The sequence below is a fragment of the Ostrinia furnacalis genome, unplaced genomic scaffold (genome assembly GCF_004193835.3).
Source record: "Ostrinia furnacalis isolate ACB-3 unplaced genomic scaffold, ASM419383v2 OfSCF2803, whole genome shotgun sequence".
Lineage (NCBI taxonomy): Eukaryota > Metazoa > Arthropoda > Insecta > Lepidoptera > Crambidae > Ostrinia > Ostrinia furnacalis.
Genome location: NW_021133042.1, coordinates 297,725 through 324,455, shown reverse-complemented (window position 1 = coordinate 324,455; position 26,731 = coordinate 297,725). Strand labels below are relative to the sequence as shown.

Below are 26,731 nucleotides of genomic sequence, written 5' to 3'. Positions count from 1 at the left end.
ATAATATTCTTCGCTATCATCTTCAAAATTTCATTAACACTGGCACTATACCTATGAGTGGTAATAAATTATTATTACTGTTTTTACGAGACTTGGTAATATCATTAAATCCTTCTTCTTATTCCTGATCAGAAAAATGCTTCATTAGAGATATCGTTCGTTTGGGATGCAAAGAGCAGTGCCTGCCATGAATCGAGCTGTGCCAACTTACCAATTCAGATAAAATAATAAAACAAGAAATCTTTGTGTTCCATAAATGTGTTTATTGTGATAAATTCAGAACTGATTCTATATTTAATCGCAGCAGGATGAGCAACTCTTGCAACATTTCGGCGATTTACATGAGGATATGGAGCAACACTTTCGCGGTGGGCACAGCGGCATGCCGTTACAGGTAGGGCACGGCCCAGGGACGCTGCGACAACGCACTACGGGGCATGTCTTCGAACGGTTGCAGCATGGGGATATGCGTTTCCGGTGAGCTTTTATTTTTGGTGAGCTTTTACTTTTTCTAGTCTTTTTTCGACCAACTGGACACGGTCTCAAGCAAGGCGAGCTCTTACATGGAGAACTGCAAGGACTTTTGCAGCAAGGCAACGAGCATGGAGTGCTACAGGGCGAAGGCGGGCAGGGGGCACAGAGTGCGGGGGGGCATGGCATGCAGGGGCCACACGGCGATGGTGGTCTGCAACGCTTGCACGCTCGGCATGGTGACGGAGGACATGGCCTGCAACGCCTGCATGCCTTGCAAGGTGAAGGTGGGCGGCAAGGTTTTGGCTTACAAGGTCTACAAGGTCTGCAAGGCGGAGGTCTACAAGGTCTGCAAGGTGGAGGTCTACAAGGTCTGCAAGGCGGAGGTCTACAAGGTGGAGGTCTACATGGCGAAGGTTTACAAGGCGGAGGTCGACAAGGCTTGCAAGGGTTACATGGCGAGGGTATGCAGGTCATGCAAAGGCTACAAGGTGAAGGTGGACATGGCTTGCACGGTTTGCACGGTTTGCAAGGTGGTGGTGGACATGGCTTTTTAAAGATCTTGCGTGGTGGTGGACAAGTTCTACAGGGTCTGCAACATACTGGCTTGCAAGGTCTACAGCGTGGGGGAGGGCATGGCTTACAGGCCCGACATGGCTTACACGGTTTGCAAGGTTTGCAAGGTCGGCAAGGTTTACCGCCGCATGAAACTTTGCAGCATAGCTTACATGGCACAGATCGACATGGCAATGGACCGCACGGCTTTCTGCACCCCTTTGGCTTGCATGGTGAAGGACGGCAGACAATCATTTTACATTTTGAAGGTCGACAGGGCACCGGCGGTACACAGGGAACTGAACAGGGTAGTCCACATGATGGGGGCCTTGAAGGTGGTGGTGTCCATTCTAACATCAGTTCATTCTTTGCCAATGGAGCTCCAGTGATTCTACGAATTACCAATTCAAATACTCCGCGTCGAGGGTTAGTCATTGTAGTTATTTTAACAGGAGCTTGTTCCTCCCCTGATGAAGCGACTATACATTTAGGTCCTTGACATGGTTCTTTTCCATGAACCGGGCAAGGCTCTCGAGGACCAAGCCTTATATGTGACACAGTGGCTACCATTTCGCCTTTAACAACAGAAGCTACAGCAGGACATGGTTTCTCCATTGGACATGGCTTCTCTTCTTTTATAGAAACAGTCTTTGTACAAGTTCCAGCAGACGCCCCTTTTGATTTTCTGGTTTGTGCTGTTCTTGATTCGTTTGTAACTGGCATGGTTGTTGTTTGTTCAGTTCTGTGGCGTTTCGATTTGGATCCAGAACTTCCCATCCCCAATTTTTCTGTTTTTGATTCGTCTTTCTTCCTTCCAAAGAAATATACGTCAGAATATCTCATTTTGTCTAATTTTCTGTTTTCACGATATGGACTTTCTGACATCGCGTATGATGAATAGCAATGTGGGCTTATACCTAAATTTCCTGGCTGGTAAGTAGTATCAGTTAAACTATTATTGCAACACACTTGTAGACATTTGTTTATAGAGGCTGTAGCCTGTGTTCCAGTAGTTGACTGAGTTGAGTTTTGATAGCGACAAAATTCATCAAATAGTGTCATATAAACAGTAGTCTCTTTTTTTCCAAATATCTCGTTGCCTGCGAAGAAGTCTTGTTTGCAGTTTTCATCTTTTATACTATGTATGGAATGATGCGACTTAGAAACGTAATTAATGGTATCTGAGAATGATACACTGCGTCTTTTAGACCTTATGGTACTTAGTGATGTAGCTGAATACTTTTCACTTGCTGAATATAGTTTGTATGGTACTTTCAGGTGATCATCAGATATCTCAAAGTACTTATGAATTGAACTATTGATTGGAAGTTTCATATAGTTGTAATTTTCAATCACAGATTCATGGTTTCTATATTTATCAATATCCTTAGAAGATGCTCTTATTTCCAATTTTTGCTCTTCAGTGAGATCTTGTGTTATCGGCAAATTCAGCAGAGTACCTACGACCAGTTGACGACAATTTAGAATTGTTAGAAACCAAACCAACTATTAACTCTAAAAGAACTTACAAAATGATATAAAGGGAGACTAAAAAACCATCATCTGACAAATATATTTAATTAAAGAAAACGTTTTTACATAAAACAAATAAGCGAAAAACCAATGTTAATTTTTACGTCTGGCTAATTTAGAAGGACAACAGTCTGGACAATATGGAATGCACTGGGCTGTACGCGTATCTCTAACGGGCACTACTTTTTCTCTTGTCATGATAGGTGTTATAAATTGGTATTCTAGCTTCGATTTTCGACCTGGCATCTCAACAGTCTTCCCAACTCTTAATTTAATTACTTGATCAGGAAAGTCATAAACTACTCCAGGATAATCTTCAGCGTTAGTGGGCATCAGCTGACCAGGTTCATCTCTTGCCATATCGCCAACACCATCTGAGTTGATGTTAAAGTACATGCGTTGCTTGTGGCCCATGCCGCAAGTGTCTGACGGCATTTGGAATATCACCTTGTTCCCCGTCGGGCAGCAATCTGTACAATCGGTGATCGTATCAAGCTATTGCAAAACGGTTAATTACGGGGAGTACAATTTCAATCAAACAATTTTCCTTAGAGAAGTAGGTATACCTAATAAGTGACTAACTAAGAATTTAGAAAAATAAATATTTTAAATTCTAAGCATTAAACGTTACTATTTTGAGTTTTATTTGCAATTTTAACGTCTCTTTTTCCCCTTTGGTTTTTTCAGTCTCCTCACGCAACAATCGCAATCAGCGTCTGATTGTAATCTCATGTTTACTTTTTGAACAGGTGGCTTTTTATCTGGTCCTTTGGGTGTGACTAGTTCAAGTTCTAGTTTGCATTTTCTATCACCTTGCATGGCTGTCTTTGCCACTTTTAATACAAACGTGTCTTTGTTGCCAGGGTCTTGTTGTTTGACATCACCACGTGCTAAAGCAGCTTGTTGCCCGTGCTTAGATGCTTGAGTACAACCTTCAGTTGTACAAGTGAACTGAGTATCGGCAAGTCTAGCTCCGCGACAGCAAACATCCTCATTGGGTAATGCCAAACTTATTTGATTTTTCCCACAAGGTGGTAGACATGGTCCGCCATCAACCCCTTTGGCATAAGGGTATGACATAGCACAATGCGTCTGACTCATCTTCTTGATAATCGATGCGGAAGCTGGTACTTTGATCTTAAGCTCGTTTCCACCAAGGTTTGTCCCTATCTCTTCGAATTGTTTACTGCGACCTGGCCATCAATAAATTTCGCTGATGCATTCAGTTTAGATAACTCTCCGATACATAAATTAATTACATTTGTCCAGAACAGTCCTATCTCAAAAAATAAATATTGGATCCTACTAATTTTGAATGGAAAATTAAGAAATTTTAAAGGAGTGGAGGGATATAAACTACAAATACTATCATTAGGCTATGTTTGACTATTGATAAATATCTAATTAAGACGTCTAAACTATTAGTTCAATATTTTTTAAAAATTAAGTACAGAGTAATTATAATAACAATAGTCAAACAACTGCAAAAGTAATGGAAATATGTATAAATTGGGCTCACCTTTCGGTACATGAAGGCAATATTGATCAGTGTTTCTACAGACCATTGGTTGTTTAGTAGGAGGTTTAGGCCCAGTGCAGTAACAAGGATCATCAGGATCCTGACATGGCATCGTGTTATACGGATCACGGGCTGTAAAAAGTGGAAATATAAATGTATCGGTAACTAGTACTAATTGGTTAAGAAGAAACATTACAAGCAGGTAGGTATGCGAAGTCCGTAGCAATTACCTGGAGGGCAGACGCCAAAACCACCACCCCCAGCACCGCAAGTGGAACAGGGAGCACCACCAGCGCCGCCTCCACCACTTGCTCCGGCGGCGCTGCCCTGACCTCGGGCTGCCCCACAAACACAAGGATCGTTTGAAGTTTGGAAATCCCTTCGAGGGTTGCAGGAACGGTCGACAATTGCGTTACCGCCAGAACCAGCGCCAAGATTTGGAGGACCACCACCCCCTTGGAATCTCGTGATTATCAATTTTCCGAAACATGATATACGCAAGAACATTACGATTTCACCAGTTTCCGCTCCATCTGGCCCAGTAATTCTGAAAGAATCCTTCAGTGCCTCATAGCTTACAGTCGTCGGGTCTTGCAGAAACTTTTTACGAGCCTCTACAAACTCCTTGGTCATATCAATTGTAGCCTCACCCATTACAATTTTGGTCGGCAAGCATCCACAAGGGAGGGATTTGTACACTGATATTTTTATAGGAAATTTGCTCATTGCTGAAGATATGTCAGATTCTTTGAGGGAAAACAGACATGATTTTCCATTGTTAAAAGTTTTCACGAACGGTCCTCCACTTTTGGCGACACAAGCTCCAGGGTCATCGTCACAAATCTCCAGTGGCTCGACAGCTGGGCATTCTATATTCACGCAAGTCCTGAAGTCCTTGTCGGAGAAGCAGGGGCTTTTAACGAATACAATTTTGTCGATCAGCACTTCCAGGAGGAAGAGCCCGTCATCCTGCTTCGCCATTCTGGGTTTGTTTTTGGGGATGGGAAATTTTATTAGTTATGTTTTTTTCAAAATTGTATGATCATGCTTAAAATTTTGACAACTATAAACAAAAGAATTTTGTGAGGCCCATTGCCAGAAAATGTCATCAAGTTTTTCTTCTGGTCGTGATAGACAATAATTACCAAAAAGTGGCATTGCAAATTATTATCATACACCAAGATAATCGACATTACAGGGTGTCCCAGAAAGTGAAATCAAGCGTGATCAAAATATTCCTCCCAGGATTAGCTGATTCACTTCTATTTGTGTAAGATGTTTGAAACTTTCGATTTATTGTGATAATAACATTTGCCTACAATATAAAATCTGATTTATTCCAATTCCTTCAGACACACTATCCTAACTGGAAATCCAACTTGTAAGTTGGTAGAATTCAACATACTAACCACGGGAACACTAAAGTTTATAGAAAAGAGCATTAAAAGTCAGTTCGTATTATGTTCAGCAATTTATTCAATTCTTCTACAAGTTTTTTACTTTGAAAATTTACGCATAATGCAGTCATACTTTACAGAGGGATAGTTTTCGTTGTACCAGTTGCACGCTTCATTTTGGAAAGGCCGTCCGACCCTGAAAAACAAAGAGCCTTAGCCAAGTTCGCATTTTACCTTTAAAACTTGCTGAAAAGATGACGACTTAAGCTCAGATTTAACCGTTAGTAGCAAAATTCAACAATTAGTTATTTTAACTATGATTTTTTTGATTCATAGTTAAAATAACTAATTGTTGAACTAGGCCTTAATACTTTAGATAAAATATAACATAAATAGGTACACAGTTACAAATGAAGGCTAACGGCTAACCAGTATAATACATTTAATTCAAATAACTTATTATAAACCGGATCAAATCATCTTAGTTACGAATATCACGTCGGCCATTCTCAGATGAGCTAGTTTTTGCGTGTCCGGGCTGTTAAATCGTTAAAAATGACAAAATAGAGACATGCAAGTATTTTTATATGTTACTTAACAACCCTATCCAGTTGTGCATTAAATCATAGGCCTTTATTTTAAGTATTTGTGTCTAAATTAATTTTACGAACCTCTGTTCTCTAATTACCGTTNATTATAATGCTATTATACTGCTAATGTACAGCCATAGTGAACTTAAAGCTGTCTAATTTGTGCCCAAACTGGTTCTATAAAAGCATTATAGCAAGCTATACAGCTCGTATACAGCTGACATACACAGCTTGTGGAGTACATGTGAACGACTATTGAACTCTTAAATGGAGTAAAATGTTACTTGGGTAGTTTGTCTAATTCCACAAGTTAAATTAAAAAAACAGTCATTGAAATATTAAAAAAATTCACGCTACACTCGTAAGATCTTTTGCTCCTTACGAAAAAAGCTTTAGGTTCGTTAGTCAATCTACGGGTGATAATTTTAACTCATTGACGTCATACCTAAGAGTCATACCTTAGCATAGCCTACTCCGAATAATGTAGGTTATTAAGTAGAATATGGTGGCCGAAGAAAATTCGAACATCACAAAACATTGCAAGTGTGTATAAAAAACAATGACTAAGTAGGTATATGAATCAGAAATAGAAATGTTTATGTATGTGTTACAGGAAATGTATGAATTCTAGGAATTGTATAAAACTCCTAGGAAATGTATACGATTCCTAAGCTAATGAAATGTATAAAATATTGATTCAGATATTATTTAATACGCACATTATCCTAGGAAATGTACAGTTCCTAGGAATTTTATAAAATTCCAATATCGTATTAGAAAATGTATAAAACGAATGCTATGTGTGAATAAAATAAGTAAAACACGTGTATAAATAAAGAATCAGAGTTTTTAGGGTCTCATTGACACAACTATGTATCAATCATACAATAATATAATATCTTTACTTCTTACTAATTCAAGGATCAGAATTTTTATTAAGGCTCTCATTGAGACTAACAAGTTACAATCATACGGTATAATTTAATTTAAGCATAATAAATCAAATATTTATTAATTCTTTAATCGGATGATGCTCTTCTCGCTCACGCACCGCATATCCACGCGTATTCATTGAAATCTTAAAACATAAATTTTACATTTCCGATTGCTGTTTAGGAATTCAATACAATTCCTAGGAATTGTATTCAATGACGGGTTTCATACATTTCCTGTAACATTAAGTCAATAAATAGGTACATTCTAATATTTTCTTACTTGAGGCCCCTAAACTTAAGGCGAAACTGGATTTCGGGAGCCAGATCTTCCCAGTATGTGATCATAATATTCAGTTTGTAGGTAAGTAGGTAGGTAGGTAACTACTAAAATCTTAAAGTTCACAACTTCGAGACGCGACACATGAATCAAGAAATATTTCTTTATTCATTTGTGACGTGAGGTATCGTTTAAAGTACCAAAAAAAAACACTAAGAACCATCTCAATGGCACCTTATTTCAGCGACTATTTACTACGCGTAAACTACTGGTGAAATAGGTAGGTAGGATGTTATAATAGGATAATTTAGCATAAATTAAGTAGTTATGTAGAGACGATAGCGCATCTTTTGTAGAACAACTACGCTAAGTGCGATTTTGCAACCAAGTTCTATTCTATTATATACCTTAGGTTCTCCAGGCTTCTGCTTCAGGCCATCACAAGCATGCTCTCGACGGTACCTTACACAGTCAAGATCATATTGATAAGACCGGGGAAAAACATCTTGGTGAGCTGCAATGATTTTGCCAGTGATTAAGTATTCTTAAAAAAAGTAAATGATTAAGGTAACTAAGAATATAAGTAAGTAACCACGCTAGTGACCAAAGCGTCTACGGTTCTGCCCCTTAAGAGAATCGAACCTGCAATTGCTGGCTTTGTAAGAATTTTAAGTAAGTAAGGTACTTGATACAAATAAGGCCTACCTAACTTTAAATGCTTACTTATATTTCAATAAATATTAACGCCAGTCAACAAAAACAAGGTTAATTAACTTCTTCCATCCTTTAATTATAGCAATATTACAAAAAATAGCACAATTTTTAACTAAATCTATTTAAAATAAGCAAATTACGAAACCACTGTTTTTGGCTTTAATAAATCACCTACACGGAATAAGGCCTATATGATTCAAATGCCTCTAGACCTTAAAATTGAGGTTGTATTAAACAAAATGCGGTCTTATAACATTAAACACGTCGATTTGGTTGCGTTATCAAAATTGTACATAACTACCAAGTAAACAGAAATATCTAAATATATTAAAAGGAGAAACTGACTGACTGACTGACAGATCAACGCACAGCCTAAACGGCTAAACGTAGGCACTTGAAATTTGGAAGGGACGTAGTTTAGGTATATACTAAGAAAGGAATTCCCGAAATTACCACGGGAACGGGAATTAGCGGAAAAATCCTTTTGTATGAAAAATCTAAACCGCTTAAGTTAGTTGCTTGAAATTTGGTGTGCAGGTACCTTAGTAAATTTAAAGCTTAGGTACAACAGGATATCGTAAAATTNTGACCATAAAATTTTTGGGTCTCATTTACGCGAAAACCGCTTTGAATAATTTGACGCCTTTACTATTGTTAAATTCGTACTTTTCATGTGTTTTATATTTAAATGCGTTTAAGTCAATTAAGCCAAATTTCAAAAATAATATGGTAATTAGGCTGAGAACGCCTAATCGTGAGAATGACCGACATACTCGTCCATAGACTTGCGTATCTCTTCAGTAGTCAACGTGGCTGTAAGGTCGGGGTAGTAGCGCCAGCGTTTCTGCCCAGGGTCCTGGGCCCAGGCCAGCTGGAAGGGCGTCAGGCCGGGCACCTTCATGTCTGAACAGTCACGACAGTGCGGACCGACAGCTTTCTGTGATATTTAGTAGTTGTTTTATGTAGCATAATATAAGTGCCTATTCACAACATACAGTAGCATTACTAAGGGTCCTTGCACACCACGTTTTTCAGGCGCCGTCGATGAGTTTTTGCTTGAAAATTACGAGATGTGTAAGGGTCCTAATGAATAGACTCTAGCTAGATGACACATTATGGAGCCAAGAGGATACGAGTAGAAACAAATTCCGACACCTACATTATTAAGAGTGATTGAGTGATTAAGAAATTACAAATGAATTATGGATATAAGTACCCAAGTAACATTTTACNTACTGTATATCTCTAGATAAACTTAAATTCCACTTATTAAGAATAATACATAAATTATAGATACAATTAAATATTCATAGTAACAAAGAAATGATTCCTTACTTAAATTATCAAAAAAAAAAAAAACAAACAATATTACTTTTTTGTATAGGGCTTATTAAAACACCGTGTTCGAATAAGGCCTACACATAAAACCTTTTATATAAATCAGTTTAATAACATCATTTAGCCTTGAATTTTTGTAAACAAAATGAGATCTCAATTTTTGTTAGAACCAGGGCATAAAAAGGCTTCTGAATCATCTTTACGAACTCCTACACAATCTTTGTGATACCACCAAAAGCAGTCCTTTATGGTCGCATATCTGCTACATTGTCTTCGAGACAGGCATGATAATACCAGCTTTTATTCTTTTTTCCTTTAAAATTATATATACGCCTTTTTTTCTTATTTTTTATTGGTTTTGTATTTTGTTTCATTTTTTTTACAGGTTTAGTAATTTTTTCAGCTCTGTTTTTTTTTCTTTTCCCTGCTGTTAGTAACATTCTTATTAAATAAATATTTAGTTACTCTTTGACTCATTTAGTTGAATGAATTTGTCCGTAATCAGGTGTTGACATAAGTATCTAATATGGCCTACCATGCTGAAATAAGGCCTAGGCCTTATTAGATATCTCGCTCTTGTTGTCTTTAAAAAATTACAAATAATGCATCTATAGCCAGTAATACAAATTAAGGTAATTATTAGCTAGTAAGAAATATTTTAAACGATTACTAAGAAAAGCTTAACCTAAAACAGCGTAATTTTACCGAAAATTTAAGATGAAATAATAACCCACCAGGCTCTTCCCGCGACCTTTACCAGATCGTCGGTCCACCTAGTAGGAGGCCTGCCCACGCTACGTTTTCCAGCCCGTGGTCGCCACTCGAGAACTTTCCTGCCCCAACGGCCATCGTCTCTACGAGCTATGTGCCCCGCCCACTGCCACAGCGCAGGACCGTTCATTGTGGAAAACCTTGGGGGAGGCCTTTGTCCAGCAGTGGACGTCATTTGGCTGAAACGAACGAACGAATAACCCACCACCTTAGAATAACGCGTGCCAATTGGTGCTGGGATCGTGGATTGGGACGCTCTTGCACTCTACCGGGTTATAGGGCATAATTATGAGTAGTTACGTGTCCTTGAAGTATTATCCCGGTTAGATTTATTTATCTGTGTTTTCTGATGTATAAGTAGGCCTTATTATAACGTAGGCCTTATTTGTATCAAGTACCTTATGTATTTTGTTGGAATAGTAGGTAAGTGCGGTGGCAGTATTTTTCCAGACTTAAACTTAGGGTAACTAAAGTATCGTGAGCTTATCTTAAAATAGACCTACGCAGATACGTAATTAGGCAAGCTATTTTAATTCATTATCATTGCAAGGTGAGAGCATATTCCTGCGCGTAAATAAGTTACCCCTTTTCTAAGAAACTAAGACTTATCTCGAAGGTTAATGACAACTAAAGGTTGTATCTTTCCTGCGTCACTCATTAGATAAATCGATACTTTCTCTCATAAAGGAAAATACCTATATTGTGAAAATTCTGTTGTATTTCTTGGAATACGCTTTCGGAATCAGTAGGTGGGTGAGATGCTGTCCATTAAAAAATGGGTTACTTTTCAGTTTAGGTTTTTGACTTTGTACATTGTAAGACATTTCAGCATGATTATTAATGAAGACCCACCTGTCTTAATAGGTAGGAACATTGATTATATTTTGTGAAAAAATTATTTGATATTCCTACTTGGTTTCACCATTTCGGTGGTCATCCCGTAGTTGTAATAAGCGTCGTGGAGGGTGTAAGCGTTGGCGCCAGGCTTGTCGACCCAAAAGGCCTTGTCTTTCTTCACCATCTGGTCGATGACTGTGTTTGGCATCTCATCTATAGTTGGACTGTGGACCAATACTTATTTAAGTATCTAGTTAGGTACTACATGCACGATAAGTTAAGACCCGTGAGGATTCTTCTTTACAAACGGCACCAGTTACTTAAGTTAACAACGCAACAGTGATGTCACTATTCTTCAGATCTGATCTTATCATGCCTATCTGCCTTATATTTAATAATAATAATCTGGTGAATTGGTGAAGGTCGCGGGAGGTGCCTGGATGCGAGCGGCGCAGGACCGGTCTTTGTGGAAATCCTTGGGGGAGGCCTTTGTCCAGCAGTGGACGTCTTTCAGCTGAAACGAACGAACGAACGAACGAATAATAATAATATAATAATTATTAGTAAAAAAATAATAATAAAGGCTCACAGGATCCCTTCCTAAGAGTCGTAAAGTGAGCAAAGAAATGCAACATACAATGGTGGAGTTTCTACCAGCTGCCTGGTCAGCGGCTGCAGGTACTTGCCGATAGTCCGCTGAGTCAGGCACGGCGGTCTTCCTGGAGTCAGACCTTCATCCGTTTTTACGGTAAGGGACACGTCGGTAATGGCATATCTAGAAAGAGCTTAGTAAATTAGTGCGAAAGTATATCAATCAATTTTAAAACAAAGCTGGAAACGTTACCGGTTTCACATTTTTGTGAAAAAAAAAAGGATTTAGTAAATAGTTACTAATACGGGAAATATGTAACTTGCTATTACCTACTTTAGGTCTATACTTTACTTAAGTAGGTTAAAAGTTTTAACAACAGTTAGGTATAAGTCCTACGTTCTCAATTCCAACCATTTACTAGATGATAGAAAGAAATACACCCTGTATGACTAAGTAACAGATATATAAATATTCTTTCTCATACGTACTTATCAGGGTGATACCCTGTGAATTTCGAAATATTACTCCTGGGATCACCGGGGTGGTTAGTGTTACATTCCATAATGCGGTGAGAACGTGTAAAAAGTTAAATATAAAAAAAATATTGCACTACATTTAAAAAGCAGAGCTATTGTAGACATTTTCTTGACATGTTTAAATTTTCCCGCTAATATCGATAATGTATGTCACTCACTCAAAGTGGTTACCATGCCAACTGAACACCTTGTCTATTTTCATTTCGATTATCGATTAGACTGATACAATTAATATTTTTATTTTATTAATACATATGTAATTGAAAAAAATGGTAAAACTTTAATAAAAAAAATCATGATTACAGTGCTACCCTGTGTTTAATGGCATCTTGAATATTGGGACGGATCTTTGTGTTTTGTTGCTTTTGTATAAACTTAAATCTAAATATAACCTAGTTAATAAATAATATCATGTTAGATCACTATGGACCCAAATTAAGCAAAGCTTGATTACTTTATAGTTGTTTTTAAGATTTACATAATATGACTCTCCTTAAAGTCTAATGAATGAGCTAGGTTTTGCAGTTTTGCTATGCTGAAGCGTATTAAATCTACGAGCTACAATATTGGCATTAAACTCGCTTTTTTGTACGGATCACTCTTAAGTGTATGCAATAAGTAGTATTTAAAAAAAATATATTACATAAATCACTGAGCTCAAGGAGTTGTGCCAAAGGCACCTAGATATCGCCAGTCGCAGAGTGAAATCTGTTGCTGTGGAGGTTTGGCCGAAATGCTTACCTACATTTTTTTATATCATAATAACTATTTTTTTTTGTCTTAAAATAAAACGCCACGGCCAGGCTATCGCATTTCGCATCCTGCATTACCATTTTGCTAGCCTATCCTTCTAATACAAAAATATATTATTCTTGAAGGGTCCTACTTAGATAAGTGCTTAACAGTAACTTAAAAGTTATTTGAAAATAATTTTACGTTCATCGTTTTTTATACATTACTAGCTGACCCGGCGAACTTTGTTCCGCCTTAATGGCAATAAATAAGCCGACTTTTTTTTTATTTCGAACGGGATAAAAAGTATCCTATGTCCTTCTCCTGGCTCTAAACTACCTCCCTGACAATTTTCAGCTAAATCGGTTCAGCCGTTCTTGAGTTATAAGTGGAGTAACTAACACGACTTTCTTTTATATGTTACGGTTAATGTGATAAATTTAAAATTATTAATAATAACCGGTTATTATGAATAATTCCCGACAGTCGCGGTGAAACTGATAAATTAATCACATTTAACAGTGATTATTTAATAATTTAACCTTAGTACTAACAAATTTCATAAAAGAGAACAACATCTTGTGTACGTGCTCGTGTACAGCCAAACTTTTGAACGTTTTGATATCATATATTAATATTTGGCATAATGAGTTTGCAATGTTTTTTGCATAATATTACTTTTCCATGATGCCTTTAACATAATGTTTTGATTTAAAGTGAAAAATAGGTTAAGGTGCGGCGGGGGTGGCCCTTGGGCCACCCCTAAGCCGCCTATTTAGTTTTATACACACATAAATGACCTCATATTAATCACATTTACCAAATCGTGCGGTAATTATTCATAATAACCGGCGATTATTCATAATTTTCACATTTATCACTTTGACCGTAACATATATATATAGATAAATTATTAATTTATAATCGATTAAGGTTATCGACTGTATCAACGGCACGACGAGCAATGCTAGATCACATCACTAGTGACAGTCTTTCTGTGGTGCATGTTAAAACTCAATGTTAAAAAAAAGCTTGTAAAAATGTCTATGGTGATCATGAATTACGGCAGGATAAATCTATAATTTGTGACTCATAACACTGAGATAAGCATTAAACTTAATCGTTAATGTCGAAAAATATTGTTTTTGAGGGCTGGCTGACCAAATCGCCACCCTCTAAGCGCATATGGAGAACGGTAAGTGAAACATTCCATTGAACACTCACCTTTGTTGACAGATTGTGTGCAAGCTTTTTGTAGTCTGGCCTGAAATTGTTTTGGTAACATAATCATTATTCAAGCTGATTTTCAGTATTTGTGGGTACTTACATTAAAATGTGCATAATTTCATACCGAGCAGAAATGGCGGAGAAGGTGGTTTGCTTTGCGGCAGTCTGGGGAGCTCCCAGGGCAGTACTTCTTAGATTACTATGCGGACCGGAATTGCAGGCGGCTCAAGGGCACCATCAACTTAGATTTGTGTGAACAAGTATGTCAACTATTTGTTACTTTTACTCTCTCAAACACGAATTACATTGGAACAAAACACTCAAAACACAAAATCAAAACATATTTATTCAAAGTAGGTAGGTACCTCCTAATCACCATTATTGTCATTACATTAGTTAGTAATGTTCAAATTCTCCAATTAGTTGTTTTTTTAACCAAATCAAGATGTTTATTCATACTAATTAGTATATTTTGCCCAACTGATAAGGTAAATATAAGCTCTTGGGTAATCTTTTTTTAAATGTCATGTTTTCACAACAAGTACCTCTCCTATAACTTATTGGTGTATAACTTTCATAAACACATTCAAAAGTAAGTACATTTTACTCCATAAACATAATCACAATCACAAAAATTCAATACAAAATACCAACATAATAAACTGAAAATGTGTTTGACAATACTGCAGTACATCCCTCCTTGTCATGCCTATAAAGGTGTAGATACAAACCTATCACAACATCTTTCTCATTGACTAATAAAATATAACACATCCCATTAGAAATTGTAGGGATCAAGGTGAAACTGAACAGTCTGTGCCCGACAGGGAAAGAGGTAGGATCTCTCCCCTATTCTCTCAACACTTCACTAACTGATTACACATCTTTTGCAAATAAAACAACTTATTCAACTTTAACTTCAATAAGAATAGTGGTGATAATGTGAAAATGTTGTGTTCTATTCAATTGATATAGTAATTTTGCACTAAACAATGAGAATTATGGTGAAAACATCGAATTGTTGTGCTAGCTTAAAGTAATACTGTTGAGTATTAGTCTATTTTCCTGCTAATTACATATTTGACTTTAGTTGTAGCTTTTATCATTATTTATTAATACTGTTATGCCAATTGGAATTTCCCATCAAACATTTAAAGAAATATTTGTCCAATATTTCCTGTTAATTATGCAGAGCACTAAATCTTTGCAGTTTTGTTATACAGTTTTTAGCTTAAACTTAGATCTCTGTTACTTAATTTAGTTTCCCCTCTCACTAATTTCTGTCAGCAGTAATTTCTTGCATCAATGCAAAATTTTAATTTAACAGTTCAACTATAACTGACTTAGCAATAATCTAGTTTGATGATAATGATGTGACTCGTTATTAGGCACAAAATATCTTAAAGTCCTATACTTTGAGGAGAACTACACACAGTTTAGATACCATTTAACTTTTATGTTACCTATAAACATTTTAACATTTTTGGAGGTTGATGCTGGTTTGCATATGGAACGTACGGGTGGCAATGGTGCATTAAATCCGAAGCTGCGCGGTTCAGTGTTCACCATACAAACCCAGTCACGGACATATCACCTGGAAGCCGATTGTGAAACAGACATGGAGAGATGGGTGGATGCTATCTGCCGGGTCTGCGGCCTCCGGGCTACTGAAGATACTTCAGAGGAAATAGGTAAATGTTTTATATTATTTAACTTTATCCTCTAATATTTATAGATCCTGCTTTGCTTCTGGCACAGTTTATATTTATGGAGAATAACTACCTGTTTATGTAAATGTATTTTATCCTATAGATTTGCTGAGTTGATTTCATAAAATATTTAGCTAAATGATAATAACATAATCTATTCATGAGAGAACCATTTTCTATTTTACATTTGCTGAAAGATTTCAAATGTTAGAATTAATTATGGTACACACAAGTATTCAGATTCTGGAACAGACCTTACAGTTTTGTGCAATAAATTATAAAATTGCTGGTTTGAAATTTGGTTTTTATGAATATAATTTGACAGGCTGTGTTTAAATTATCAATTCTAGTCATACATTTTTATAAGATGCTTGGCTTTAAAATATACTAATTCTGGCAAGTGCACTTAATGCAAACACTAATGTTTAGCAAAGCGAATTATCTTAGGCAATAGCGAATGGCTATTATCTCCTGGTATTTTGTATTATTGTGACTTTATGCAATATGCTGACTCATGTTTTAATTCAATGCTGATGATGAATATAATTATTGAACTATTGATTATGTGAACTCAGTACTTATGATGATGTGTTTTCAGTTACACACCCACCTATTACGAGTGCTCCAGCGGCACAATATGAACTAGCTGATTCCACTGGGCCCTACATCCCTATATCTGAATGTATCACTGGAGTGCGAGCACAGGTACATATTTTATCTAATAATAATCCAAAATTAGTGTTCCAAGCACAGTACACCTGGTTTTTATTACAAATTTGGATTTTTATCAAACAATCATGCTTTCTGTTAGCAAAGAAAAGTTTATATCAATATGTACACAAATACAGTGCTGTTACTCCANCAGGGAAAAGTCAGGGAATTTTTTCGAACATTTGCAGTGGACACCCTGTTAACTCCGACTTGAGGTCGTATTAGTGCAGATTGCTGCCATATTCTACCACAGCTATGCAGACTGGACAGAACCCAGACATTAACGCTTAGTGCAATATGTTGTAATTTGGTTCCCGTTGGAACCAAATCTGTTCTCATCAGACACTATGGTCTAATTGTTTTATTTGTAATAGCTATTAGTCAGATTAGTACCTGCTTAAAAAAAGAAATAGAAAATAGATTAGATCCATTTGCAATTTTTTTTCATAAACTGAATTTAAATAGAACCATAAAATTGGATTAGGAATTTTTTCTTGAGTCATGGAATTAAGACAAAACCAAGCTTTTTCTTCTTGGGTTACTGGATTAAGACAACCTGTTTTTTCACAGTCACCAGATTAAAATAGAACCAGAAATAGTCTTGGGTTACGGCATTAAGTTAGAACCAGATGTTTTCCCTTTGGGTCACCAGATTGACGTAGAACCAGAAGTTTTCTTCTTGGGTCATCGGATTCTACCTTAGAACTAAGTATACTTTTTTTTCTATAGAAATGAAACAGACTCTTTTCTTTTGGGTCACCGGATTAAGATAGAACCAGAAGTTCTCTCCTCCTTCATGGAACCAGATGGTTTCTTCTCCATAGAATTAGGACTTTTTCTTCTTGGTCTTTGCAGAATAAGGTAGAACTATAGTTATTCTTCGAATACGACGGCATTAATTGCTGCGTATATCGCTGATATATCAACCTAAGCTAGCGCGGATATGCTTCTTCCTAACGATTTCATTACACGCACCGCGCGACACAACGTTATACGCCTAGCGTTTTTCCAAGTCCTGAGCATGTTTGTTTTAAAAACGCAATGCAAAAGCTGTAAGGTAGGTATATTAGCTAGGTGGGTTCTCGGCGTATCAAATACACCTCATAATCCTATCTGAAACAGAATTGAATTTACAAATGGAAACTTCTAGAGTTCTGGATATCATTTACGATTTTTTTCTGTATTTTTATCGTTACAAATTGAAAACAGTGCGTCAATGATGAATGAATTTAGGGGTGGCCGCGCATTTAGCATTTACGTAAGCAGTTTTACGTTTCAAATATGCACATATTGTGCAGCTTATGAATGTACTTTATAATTCATGTTCTAGGATTCGCAAAGAGCTTTTACCTTCGATGCTAAGAACATTGTCACAAGTGCAAGGACGCCGCTTGAGAGGGTAGCCGACAATCGCGACAATCAGATGTACATTAGTCAGCCCCAAATTCGGCTCCATAACGCAGATCTGTCAGAGAACGAGTCAAATCTGAGTGAGGAGGAGTGCCGGTCACTCAATGCTAGTCAATCCAACATACGTAAGTAACTTGTTTATATTCATCTTGAGACGTTTTTTTTGCATTCAATTTGGTTTTCAAATGTGTTATGAAGTGATAAAACTGCACCTTTACCGTCATTTGACTTTAAAATTGAATAAAAATAAAACGATACCATGTTGTTACAATTCCTCTTCTTACATGCGTTTTTTTTCAGGTGACTACTCAGTCGCAAAATCTTTCACAAAACTCTCAATAAATCGGGAAAAGAATGGAGGTTACGAAGACGGTATTTACAGTTTTAAAATTATTTTGATGCATAACATTACGGTAATACTATATTTAGGTAATTATTGACTAAATATTCGTCTTTTAGGACCACCAGTGCCGCCTCGTCCTCCGAAAACGTTTGCTTTAAGCAAAGAAATGTTTACAAAAGAAATTCCTCCTACACCTAAAATTCAGGAACCAGTAGTAGACCCTCAAGATCCCGTAAGTATCTATAGCATAATCTCAGTAGGTACATGTCAGACCACAGCTGGGAGTAATTCAAATGAGCTCCGGCTTTTTATACCTACCAGCCGCTACCAGTTTGCCACTGACTTTTTCATTTCTTGGGGTCAAATCAAATCATTTTTTTGCATTACATTATGGTCAGTTGATAGACCAGCAGCGTTTCATGGTCGTTGAAAAAATCGTATCGTATCACCTGCCAGCCTACACGCACTGTAATGTAGTATGCCATTGGACTATGTCTGTTCTACAGCCGATTGCGTGCGTGTATAACATATACACACACATAATAATATTATATGTGTTCGGCGCATACCTTTTATTTGTACTAGAATAAGGTTTCATTCCTCATGATAGCTGTGATCCACATGCAACTTTTCTTCTTGTCATTGAGTTAGGATGAAATCACACAATCTTATGGGTAACTGAATAGACTATTTGACACCATTCCCCAATAATTGGAAATCACAACTTTTTATTACAAGCTTATTATTATTATTATTACAAGCTTTATATTGACTTTGCTTGTTTGTTAGTGTGGGACAAATCTTGAAACTGAATTTAAGACCAGTTCTCCCCAACCGGTTGAGCTGAAATTTGGTATACTTATGTAAGTGCGATGTACCATTGAGCTGGTCTGATGATGGAGTCAGGAGGTGGCCTTAGGAACTCCTAAACGAAACGGCGGAATCACATCGAATTTGGATTCGTTGGATTTTTCTTTCCGAGCACTTTAGTGCTAGATGATGTCCAGGGTCATGATAATGGATTCGGGAGATGGCCATAGAACTCCTAAACGAAACGGCGGAAACTCATCGAGTTTGGGTCCGATGGATTCGTCTTCCCGAGCACTTTAGTGCTAGATGATGTCCAGGGTCCTGATAATGGATTCGGGAGGTGGCCATAGAACTCCTGAACGAAACGGCGGAAACTCATCGAGTTTGGGTCCGATGGATTCGTCTTCCCGAGCACTTTGGTGCTAAATGATGACCAGGGATGAGATTGAGAAACAACTAAAAAGTGCAAAATAAAATTATAATAAAAAAATCTTTTTTAAAAACGAGCTTTTATTCTGAAATGCAGTTGTAGTTACTAAAACGAAAAAAATAATACGTTTTAGTTCAACTGCATTTCAGAATAAAAGCTTGTTTTTGAAGTTCAAACAATTAATTTTATTACCTGTAAGTTAAGATTTTTGTAAAGTAGTTTTAATTAAGTTTCACGTAAGTGGATTGTTTGTAATCTTTAATCCTAAACCTACAATTATTATTTCGATCCGCAGCAGACGTCCGGCAACCGGCTTCAATCGCCACGGCGCATGTCCCACGGCGCCGCGCCTCCGACGTCGCCGGTGCGGCCCAACCATTCCGTCGGCGGTTCTTGGCGGGATGACGACGAGGACATACATATACCGCAGGTATTTAAACTCAGTGAAAACTCAGACACTATTGTCAGCCTCTTTTTCAAAGGTTTACAGGTTTTCAAAATACATAGTTATAAATATTTATGCGAGCTAGGCAGTTACGCATCCCAAACATTTTTATCTTTTAAATAATCATCCACTTTATAGTAGCCCTTTTTCATTAAGGTACTTTTAGTATGTGCTTTGAATTTATGAATGGGTAGTTCTACAACAGTTTGTGGTAATTTATTAAATAATTTAATACATTTCCCCATAAATGAATTCCCAATCTTATATAAGTAGTATATCCGTTAAGCTAGCACCCATAACACAAGCATTAAGTTGCTTACTTTGGGGCTAGCTGGCGCTGTGTGAAATTGTCCAAAGATTATTTATTTTATTTATTTATTTATCTTATGCAGTCTGAAATTTGGAACGGCAAGTTTATTTTTGTTTCTTGTATTAAAGTTATGCAAATCGCTCTTTTTCGTAAATTGCTCTATATTTTTGCGATTTACTTTTTACTCTAAAAGATTATTAGTAATTTGTTATTACACAAATTACTAATACTCCCTTTAGCCCCTCGTACTAAGCTAAATATGCTTGTATCACGAATGAGCTCACCACAAAAGTCGAACGGCTAACTTCAAACTTATGCATCACCACTTCCACCAATATTGGTACCAGCTAGAAAGGAAAGCCTAGTTCTAAACTACATTTCATTAAAGAAAAGGATTTAACCCAAAAATGTGTCTTTAGAAGTCCAGTGTCTCTTCTTAAAGCCACAAGTAGTAACGCTTGAACCAACTTTTATGGTTATAAACTGTTAAATTGGAATTAATCGCTAACCATCTATTTAAGAGGACACATGAGATCATTAATTGATTTTATAATCACAAATATTGGTTGCAATGCTTTCCATGTTGCCGGGTTGCTAGCGGCCTGCGTTCAGCTCCTTCCTGCTACCTTTAAGATGTCGGTTCACCTTGTACGCGGCCTCCACTCTAGAACCTTGTTGCCCTATCGGCCATTGCTATGATCAATAACACTAACATTTAGGCGCGATTGGTTAAGATTATGAAAAAAATACAAATTCGCGATTAGTCCAATTCGCAATTGGTCCAATTTGCGATTGGTCCAATTTGCGATTAGTCCAATTCGCGATTGGTCCAATTTGCGATTGGTCCAATTTGCGATTAGTCCAATTCGTGTTTGGTCCAATTCGCTATTGGTAACTGTATTTTTGTTGCAGTCGCTACATTACTACAACTTGGCCAACCTTCCACCAGCGGTGGACCGCGCGTTGAAGCCGCGGCCTGCACCCAACCCTGCATCCCCTAACTATTCAACGCAAGGCGACAGCGCATCGGTATGTATCATTCGTTCGTACGTTTCAGCCAAAAGACGTCCACTGCTGGACAAAGGCCTCCCTCAAGATTTTCCACAGTGCACGGTCCTACGCTGCCCGCATCCAGGCTCTTCCCGCGACCTTTGCCAGATGGTCGGTTTACTTAGTAGGAGGCCTGCCCATGCTACGTCTTCCAGCCCGTGGTCGCCACTCGAGAACGTTTCCTAGAGAGCCCCAACGGCCATCGTCTCTACGAGCTATGTGCCCCGCCCACTGCTACTTGATTTTAGCAATTCTGCGAGTTACGTCGGTTACTTTGGTTCTCCTGCGGATCTCATTTCTGATTCGATCACGCAGGGAAACTCCGAGCATAGCCCGCTCCGGTATGTATAGTACTTGGTAATAGGCAATTATAGTTCTTGCACTCATTGAGTTTCAATTACGCATTATTTTACAAAACACATGAAAACAATATAACTCGCTCGAGGTCGATGTGGCTTTTTCGACTTTTTCACAAAAATAACAAATGGTCATGAAGATATCACTTTCTGCAGCGGTTGACAGATCTCGCAATTTGCTTTGACAGGTGACAATAAACATTGCCACATGAAAATCATACTTTTCCAATATTTTTTATGCCATGAGGTTCTGGTTGACTTAATATCAATTCTAAATAATCGATTTTTTCAAGTTATTTGTTTAGAATTTAGTTTGAGAAGCGATTCTAATCACTACCAAATTTTAATAACAACCCATATCAATATTTTTTTACTTTTACTTGTCTATTTCATAGAAATATTGTTATTTTCAGACTTTCACGCGTTTCTTACCCCGTGAAGAGATGAAATCTGACGTACTCCAGTACCTGGATTTGGATCTTCTGCCTATATCTGATTCTGCCAAGGTAAGAATCAATGAGTTGAGCATTTTATGATACATCATCAATTTCTGCAGCTAAAATACTTTTATTCCTTAGTGTGCTGTCGCATTTTAAATGTACAGACGCATTAATAAAGAAACAAAAGTAAACGTTGTGGCGTTTTAACAAAATGTTTACTAATTTTAATCGATTTATTTAAACTAGCTTGTAACACGGTAATACTATCTATACAGTATTCCAACTCGGCCATATTTTTAAAATAAATGTCAACAGTCGCGCGGTACGTCACAGTATGACAACATGCGATAGGGCTGCCCACCTACAGTACCCAGTTTAATTACATCTGCCTACTTAGAAATTTCTATCTAGTTTTGTGATTGTATTTTTTTATTTAATTAGACAAACAAAATACTTTGTGAATGGAATAGGTTAAAAATGTGTGTTGTTTTGTGATTAGTAGATTTAATTTATTTAAAACTACGTAAATAATTTTGAAACTTTAATAATCATAATGATCTGTTACGTAAATTTCGGGCGAGCGAAGTCGTGGGCAAAAGCTGGTTTAATACACTATAATTTTCATTTCAAATCAAACTGACTGAAAATGACAATTTGACTAGTTTTTGAACAATTTGACCGTAAATGACGGTCACTCAAATGCAATCAGTTTTGTCATTTTTAACATTTGGGCACTGACGTCCATTCGGCACATTCGCGACACCCCCGACTTTTGCATACCGAGCGCATACCGAGATTTGAATTTCGAAAGAAAGTTCTCGTTTCGCCTGTTTATATGAAGTTACAATACTGTATGATATTATTACCGTGCTTGTAATCACTATGAAATCATTGTTGATTTCTGTCACTTTACTTACTGCCATACTGGAGAAGAATCACTTTGTTTGGCATATAGATTATAACAATTAATGCGCGGAGTTCGATACTCAGTGTCGTATTAGAAATTCACACACTTAGTAATCAAAATATGTGCTCATTATCTACTGCGGTATCATTACTCAACGTTCGAATAATCTTTAGTATTACGTAAGCAATGTAAATTGTTTACATTATGACGTCGCTGCTGTCATCATTGCTTTCACGAGCAATGTGTTTTGTTTTTGGGCATATTGCTGTGACACCGGCCTAGCCACCTTGTCACATCTCCCTTTAGGTTTCGGTGATCTGTGGGTTATTATTATAAAAATCGGCTTTGATGAATGCTATAAAGAGGTGTTTATTGAATGACTCTCAATTTCTTAGTGCATTATATTCATACGAATTTTTTAAATTCCAGCCGAACGACACAAAGAGGGTAGAAATAGTCCATGGTAAGTCGTTCTCGGCTGCGGACGCGGACTCAGCCTACAAGACCGTGGACTTCCTCAAGACCGAAGCTTTCAACATCACGCGCCAGGACGCAGAGGCCTCAAGAAACAACTATTGACAGACGATGTAAAAAACTCCCTTGTTTCTGTTGTCAAGCACAGCTTGCAGATTTATTTTCTCGTCTCAGACGATGTTACCTTGCAAGGTTTCTATATTCCGCTAACCCTTAGAGTTCGCTTATTTCTAGGGCACTGCGTTGATCATGCAAGACAATTAATTAATTTATTTTATTACATTACAAAGTCGCAATTATTCACTACTCTTACTTATAAATCACAACTCTTGCACATCACATACGTAGTTATTTAAATATACCCTTAACTTTAAATCGCATTTTTAATAATTGCTATCTTTATCGTTTCTTAATAATTGTCGAATATAGAAACCGTGCAAATGAATGTATTTTTTATTTTAATCAACTAAAGGCATTTATTTTAATATTTTGTTGATTATTATGCGCATTTATATTATGTTGATACTTAGTTGTGCACTGATTTGAATGTATTATCGCGAATTTGGTAAAATTTCCTCCAGATTTGAGAGGCTTGTTTCCAACGAGTCAGTCACACCCAAACGAGCAACACTGTTAGGTACTCTTTGGGAAAAAAATCCCATCCAGTCACACCCTAACTCGTTAACCTGAATTTTCTTACTGTAAGCTTTATTACTAAATTATTTAAATTTTAATGTATTTTTACATTGTTTCTTTACAATGAAATCTCTTTTATCTTTATTTTAAAGGTACTTAATGTGTGTGATCAGTAGCAGTACTGGATGGGATTTTTTTCCTACCGAGTAACAGTGTTACTCGATTGGGTGTGACTCGTTAGGACCAAGCGATTTGAGCTTGATTGTTGTTGATGAAATTCACTCAGATGACTCCAAACTCGAGGTGAAATCGACCCAAGGACAGTATTGTGTAAGTTTTTAACATCACAATGTATTGTGTAAGTTTTTCTAATACTTCTTAAAATCGACTGAACCTCGAGTGTGACTTGTCATCTAAGGGTTAAGTAGAATAGTTACTTGAGTATTCTGCAATTTTTTTTTAAGTAAATTCAATCTAATCTGATACTGTCCAAGAAAAGACGAGTGTATTTGTATCCAATCATATTCCTCGTATTGCATGACTGTAAAACTTATGTTATTTTCGCTGCTTATTATTCTTATTTCAGTTCCACACCACATTACTCTGAGAACTATATTTAAATTTGTTTTGATAATTGAGTATCGAACATGGAAGACTCAGTATTATTTCATTTATCAATATTTCAATCATCACAATTTTTAAATACATTTATCCACATTTTTATATTATTAATATCAAATGATGTTCCGTCTCCGATACTTATGTAAGATTGTTGTTATGCTGTATTAATTTTAGTATTATTTACATACATTTCAATGTGTTTATGAGAACTGTAGGTAGTATGTGTAACCGTATCTTGGATTGTTCCTATGTATATTGAAGGCTTTTCATGACAGCTTTCCATTGGTGTTTGCAGCAAGCAATGTCGCATGACATGCGTAATATTGGCAAAGAGGTAAATACATGGCACCACCAGGTAATATTTTGAAAGATTTGTTATTTCCAAAATATTATTTTATTGTCTACCAACAATAGGCATCCAAAATTTAGTCCACTTGAAAAACCCCTTGCCATTACTTCAGTAGTGCAAATTGACCAATAAAAGCAATATAAATTAGATATATTTCATACAAAACGATTTATGTATATAGTAAACTTAAAAATAATGCACAGACAATATGTTTTTATTAAAGACGATATTAACTAAGTGACGAGTGTAAGTTTTAATGTCTACCACTCAACCCTCTCTTTTCCGCGCGTGGACAACTTTACATTAATTTGATTTTTTTTAAAGCACATTATAGATTTTAAAAAACAATCTTACTAATATTATAAACGCGAAAGTTTGTGTGGATGTCTGGATGTTTGTTACTCTTTCACGGAACAACTACTGAACGGATTTTGATGAAACTTTACAGTATTCTTGTTATATACCCAGAATAACATAATATAGGCTATAATTTATGACGATCTGTGACAAACTAAATTTCACGCGGGTGAAGCCGTGGGCAACAGCTAGTTCATGTTTTTTTTTCATAAATCGAAACTACAACCTCAAATAATTTACAATTTTACATCTCATCATGAGATCTAAGTAAAAAGAGGATTTCAACAGTTTATCAGAAATCTGTCATTTGTTGACGCCAGAAGACTATCATAGTCACTGGTTTTGCAGTATTTTTTTTAATGCTACCTAGTATTTTTACTGATTTCGAAGGACTGATGATGCAGTCTATAATAGTTCGATGGGATTTGCTTAATGAAGTGACGATGTTAACAAGGGAGTTTTTGCCTTGAATTCTTCAAGAGAAGATTGATATTGTGCTGATTAGCGTTTTGTCAAGATACTTGAAGAACTGACTCATTTTACAGGTAGGCAGAGGTATGTATTACCTATCGACAGTGATATAAAATAACAAAAATATAAATACTAATCTAATTTATTATTAGCTTAATGCCTAACCTCTCTCTGCTTCACTGTTTTATATTTTCGTTTCATTTCATCTTATCCATTCCAAGTGATACGCCATGTCATTGACGTAAGTAGGTATTCAAAGACTCGTCCAAATGATTTCCTAAAAACCAAAGCTTTGTTTCAAGGATCAGATATACATTTATTTGCAAAGACAAAGTAAATTTAAAAGAGGGAGAGACAGAAATACCCGTAGAGCGCACGCGGCGGTGCATGCAACGAACGCCTATGTAAATTCCCCCCACAATCGGAAATATGTGTCTTACGTTAATTTGCTATGATTTTTTACGGTTAGCCTATGGAACACGTATTATCAATTCAATATTTACTCATCCACCTGACTATCCACTTATGATTTTCTAGGTTATTTATTATTAACTTAATATTAAGTTTGTTATTTTATGATTTTCTAAATTTTAGTTCGGTTTGAAACTTAAAGCAGTCTTTTTAGTTGTATTGACTCGATGAGTGGTGTCATGTGCATACCTATGAGTAGGTACTTCCGTGTTAAATATAAGTATCTTTGTAAGTCATAGTATAGTTCCAAAATACTGGACTGTCCTGTCGATGACATTGACAGTGGGGCGCCACCGTCAATACCGGATCGCTGGTTCAGATTTTTGCCATGTTGGAAACCATATAGTTGAACGATGGTAGCGCCCCCCTGTCATTGAGTTTGGCGGGACAGTTCAGCGTGGGTCATC

At 36.7% G+C, this 26,731-nt stretch overlaps 3 protein-coding genes across 5 annotated transcripts; 1 reads left to right on the top strand and 2 right to left on the bottom strand.

Annotated features, from left to right (window-relative positions):
* Nucleotides 1-253: 253 nt before the first annotated feature.
* On the bottom strand, nt 254-5,381 carry LOC114356410 (uncharacterized). The gene is made up of 3 exons (XM_028309569.1): nt 4,309-5,381; nt 4,079-4,210; nt 254-2,486 (listed from the first exon to the last, which is right to left on the bottom strand). Exons 1-3 carry the CDS (start codon nt 5,057-5,059, stop codon nt 295-297), a joined length of 3,075 nt encoding a protein of 1,024 aa, XP_028165370.1. The 5' UTR covers nt 5,060-5,381; the 3' UTR covers nt 254-294.
* Nucleotides 5,382-5,536: 155 nt separating this feature from the next.
* LOC114356396 (uncharacterized) lies at nt 5,537-13,035 on the bottom strand. The gene is made up of 5 exons (XM_028309550.1): nt 12,018-13,035; nt 11,575-11,712; nt 11,013-11,161; nt 8,765-8,936; nt 5,537-5,671 (listed from the first exon to the last, which is right to left on the bottom strand). Exons 1-5 carry the CDS (start codon nt 12,089-12,091, stop codon nt 5,575-5,577), a joined length of 630 nt encoding a protein of 209 aa, XP_028165351.1. The 5' UTR covers nt 12,092-13,035; the 3' UTR covers nt 5,537-5,574.
* A 743-nt stretch (nt 13,036-13,778) lies between these two features.
* On the top strand, nt 13,779-25,219 carry dos (daughter of sevenless). 3 transcript variants are annotated; one of them, XM_028309562.1, is made up of 11 exons: nt 13,779-13,992; nt 14,156-14,284; nt 15,511-15,715; nt 16,332-16,438; nt 17,775-17,979; nt 18,155-18,226; nt 18,314-18,429; nt 19,733-19,867; nt 21,105-21,221; nt 22,012-22,104; nt 23,375-25,219. In XM_028309562.1, exons 1-11 carry the CDS (start codon nt 13,924-13,926, stop codon nt 23,522-23,524), a joined length of 1,398 nt encoding a protein of 465 aa, XP_028165363.1. In that variant the 5' UTR covers nt 13,779-13,923; the 3' UTR covers nt 23,525-25,219. The 3 variants fall into 3 exon arrangements, with proteins under 3 accessions (XP_028165363.1, XP_028165364.1, XP_028165365.1); XM_028309563.1 differs by having other exon boundaries at nt 13,781-13,992; nt 15,514-15,715; XM_028309564.1 differs by lacking the exons at nt 13,779-13,992; nt 14,156-14,284 and adding an exon at nt 14,598-14,616 and having other exon boundaries at nt 15,514-15,715.
* The last annotated feature ends 1,512 nt before the right edge of the window (nt 25,220-26,731 follow it).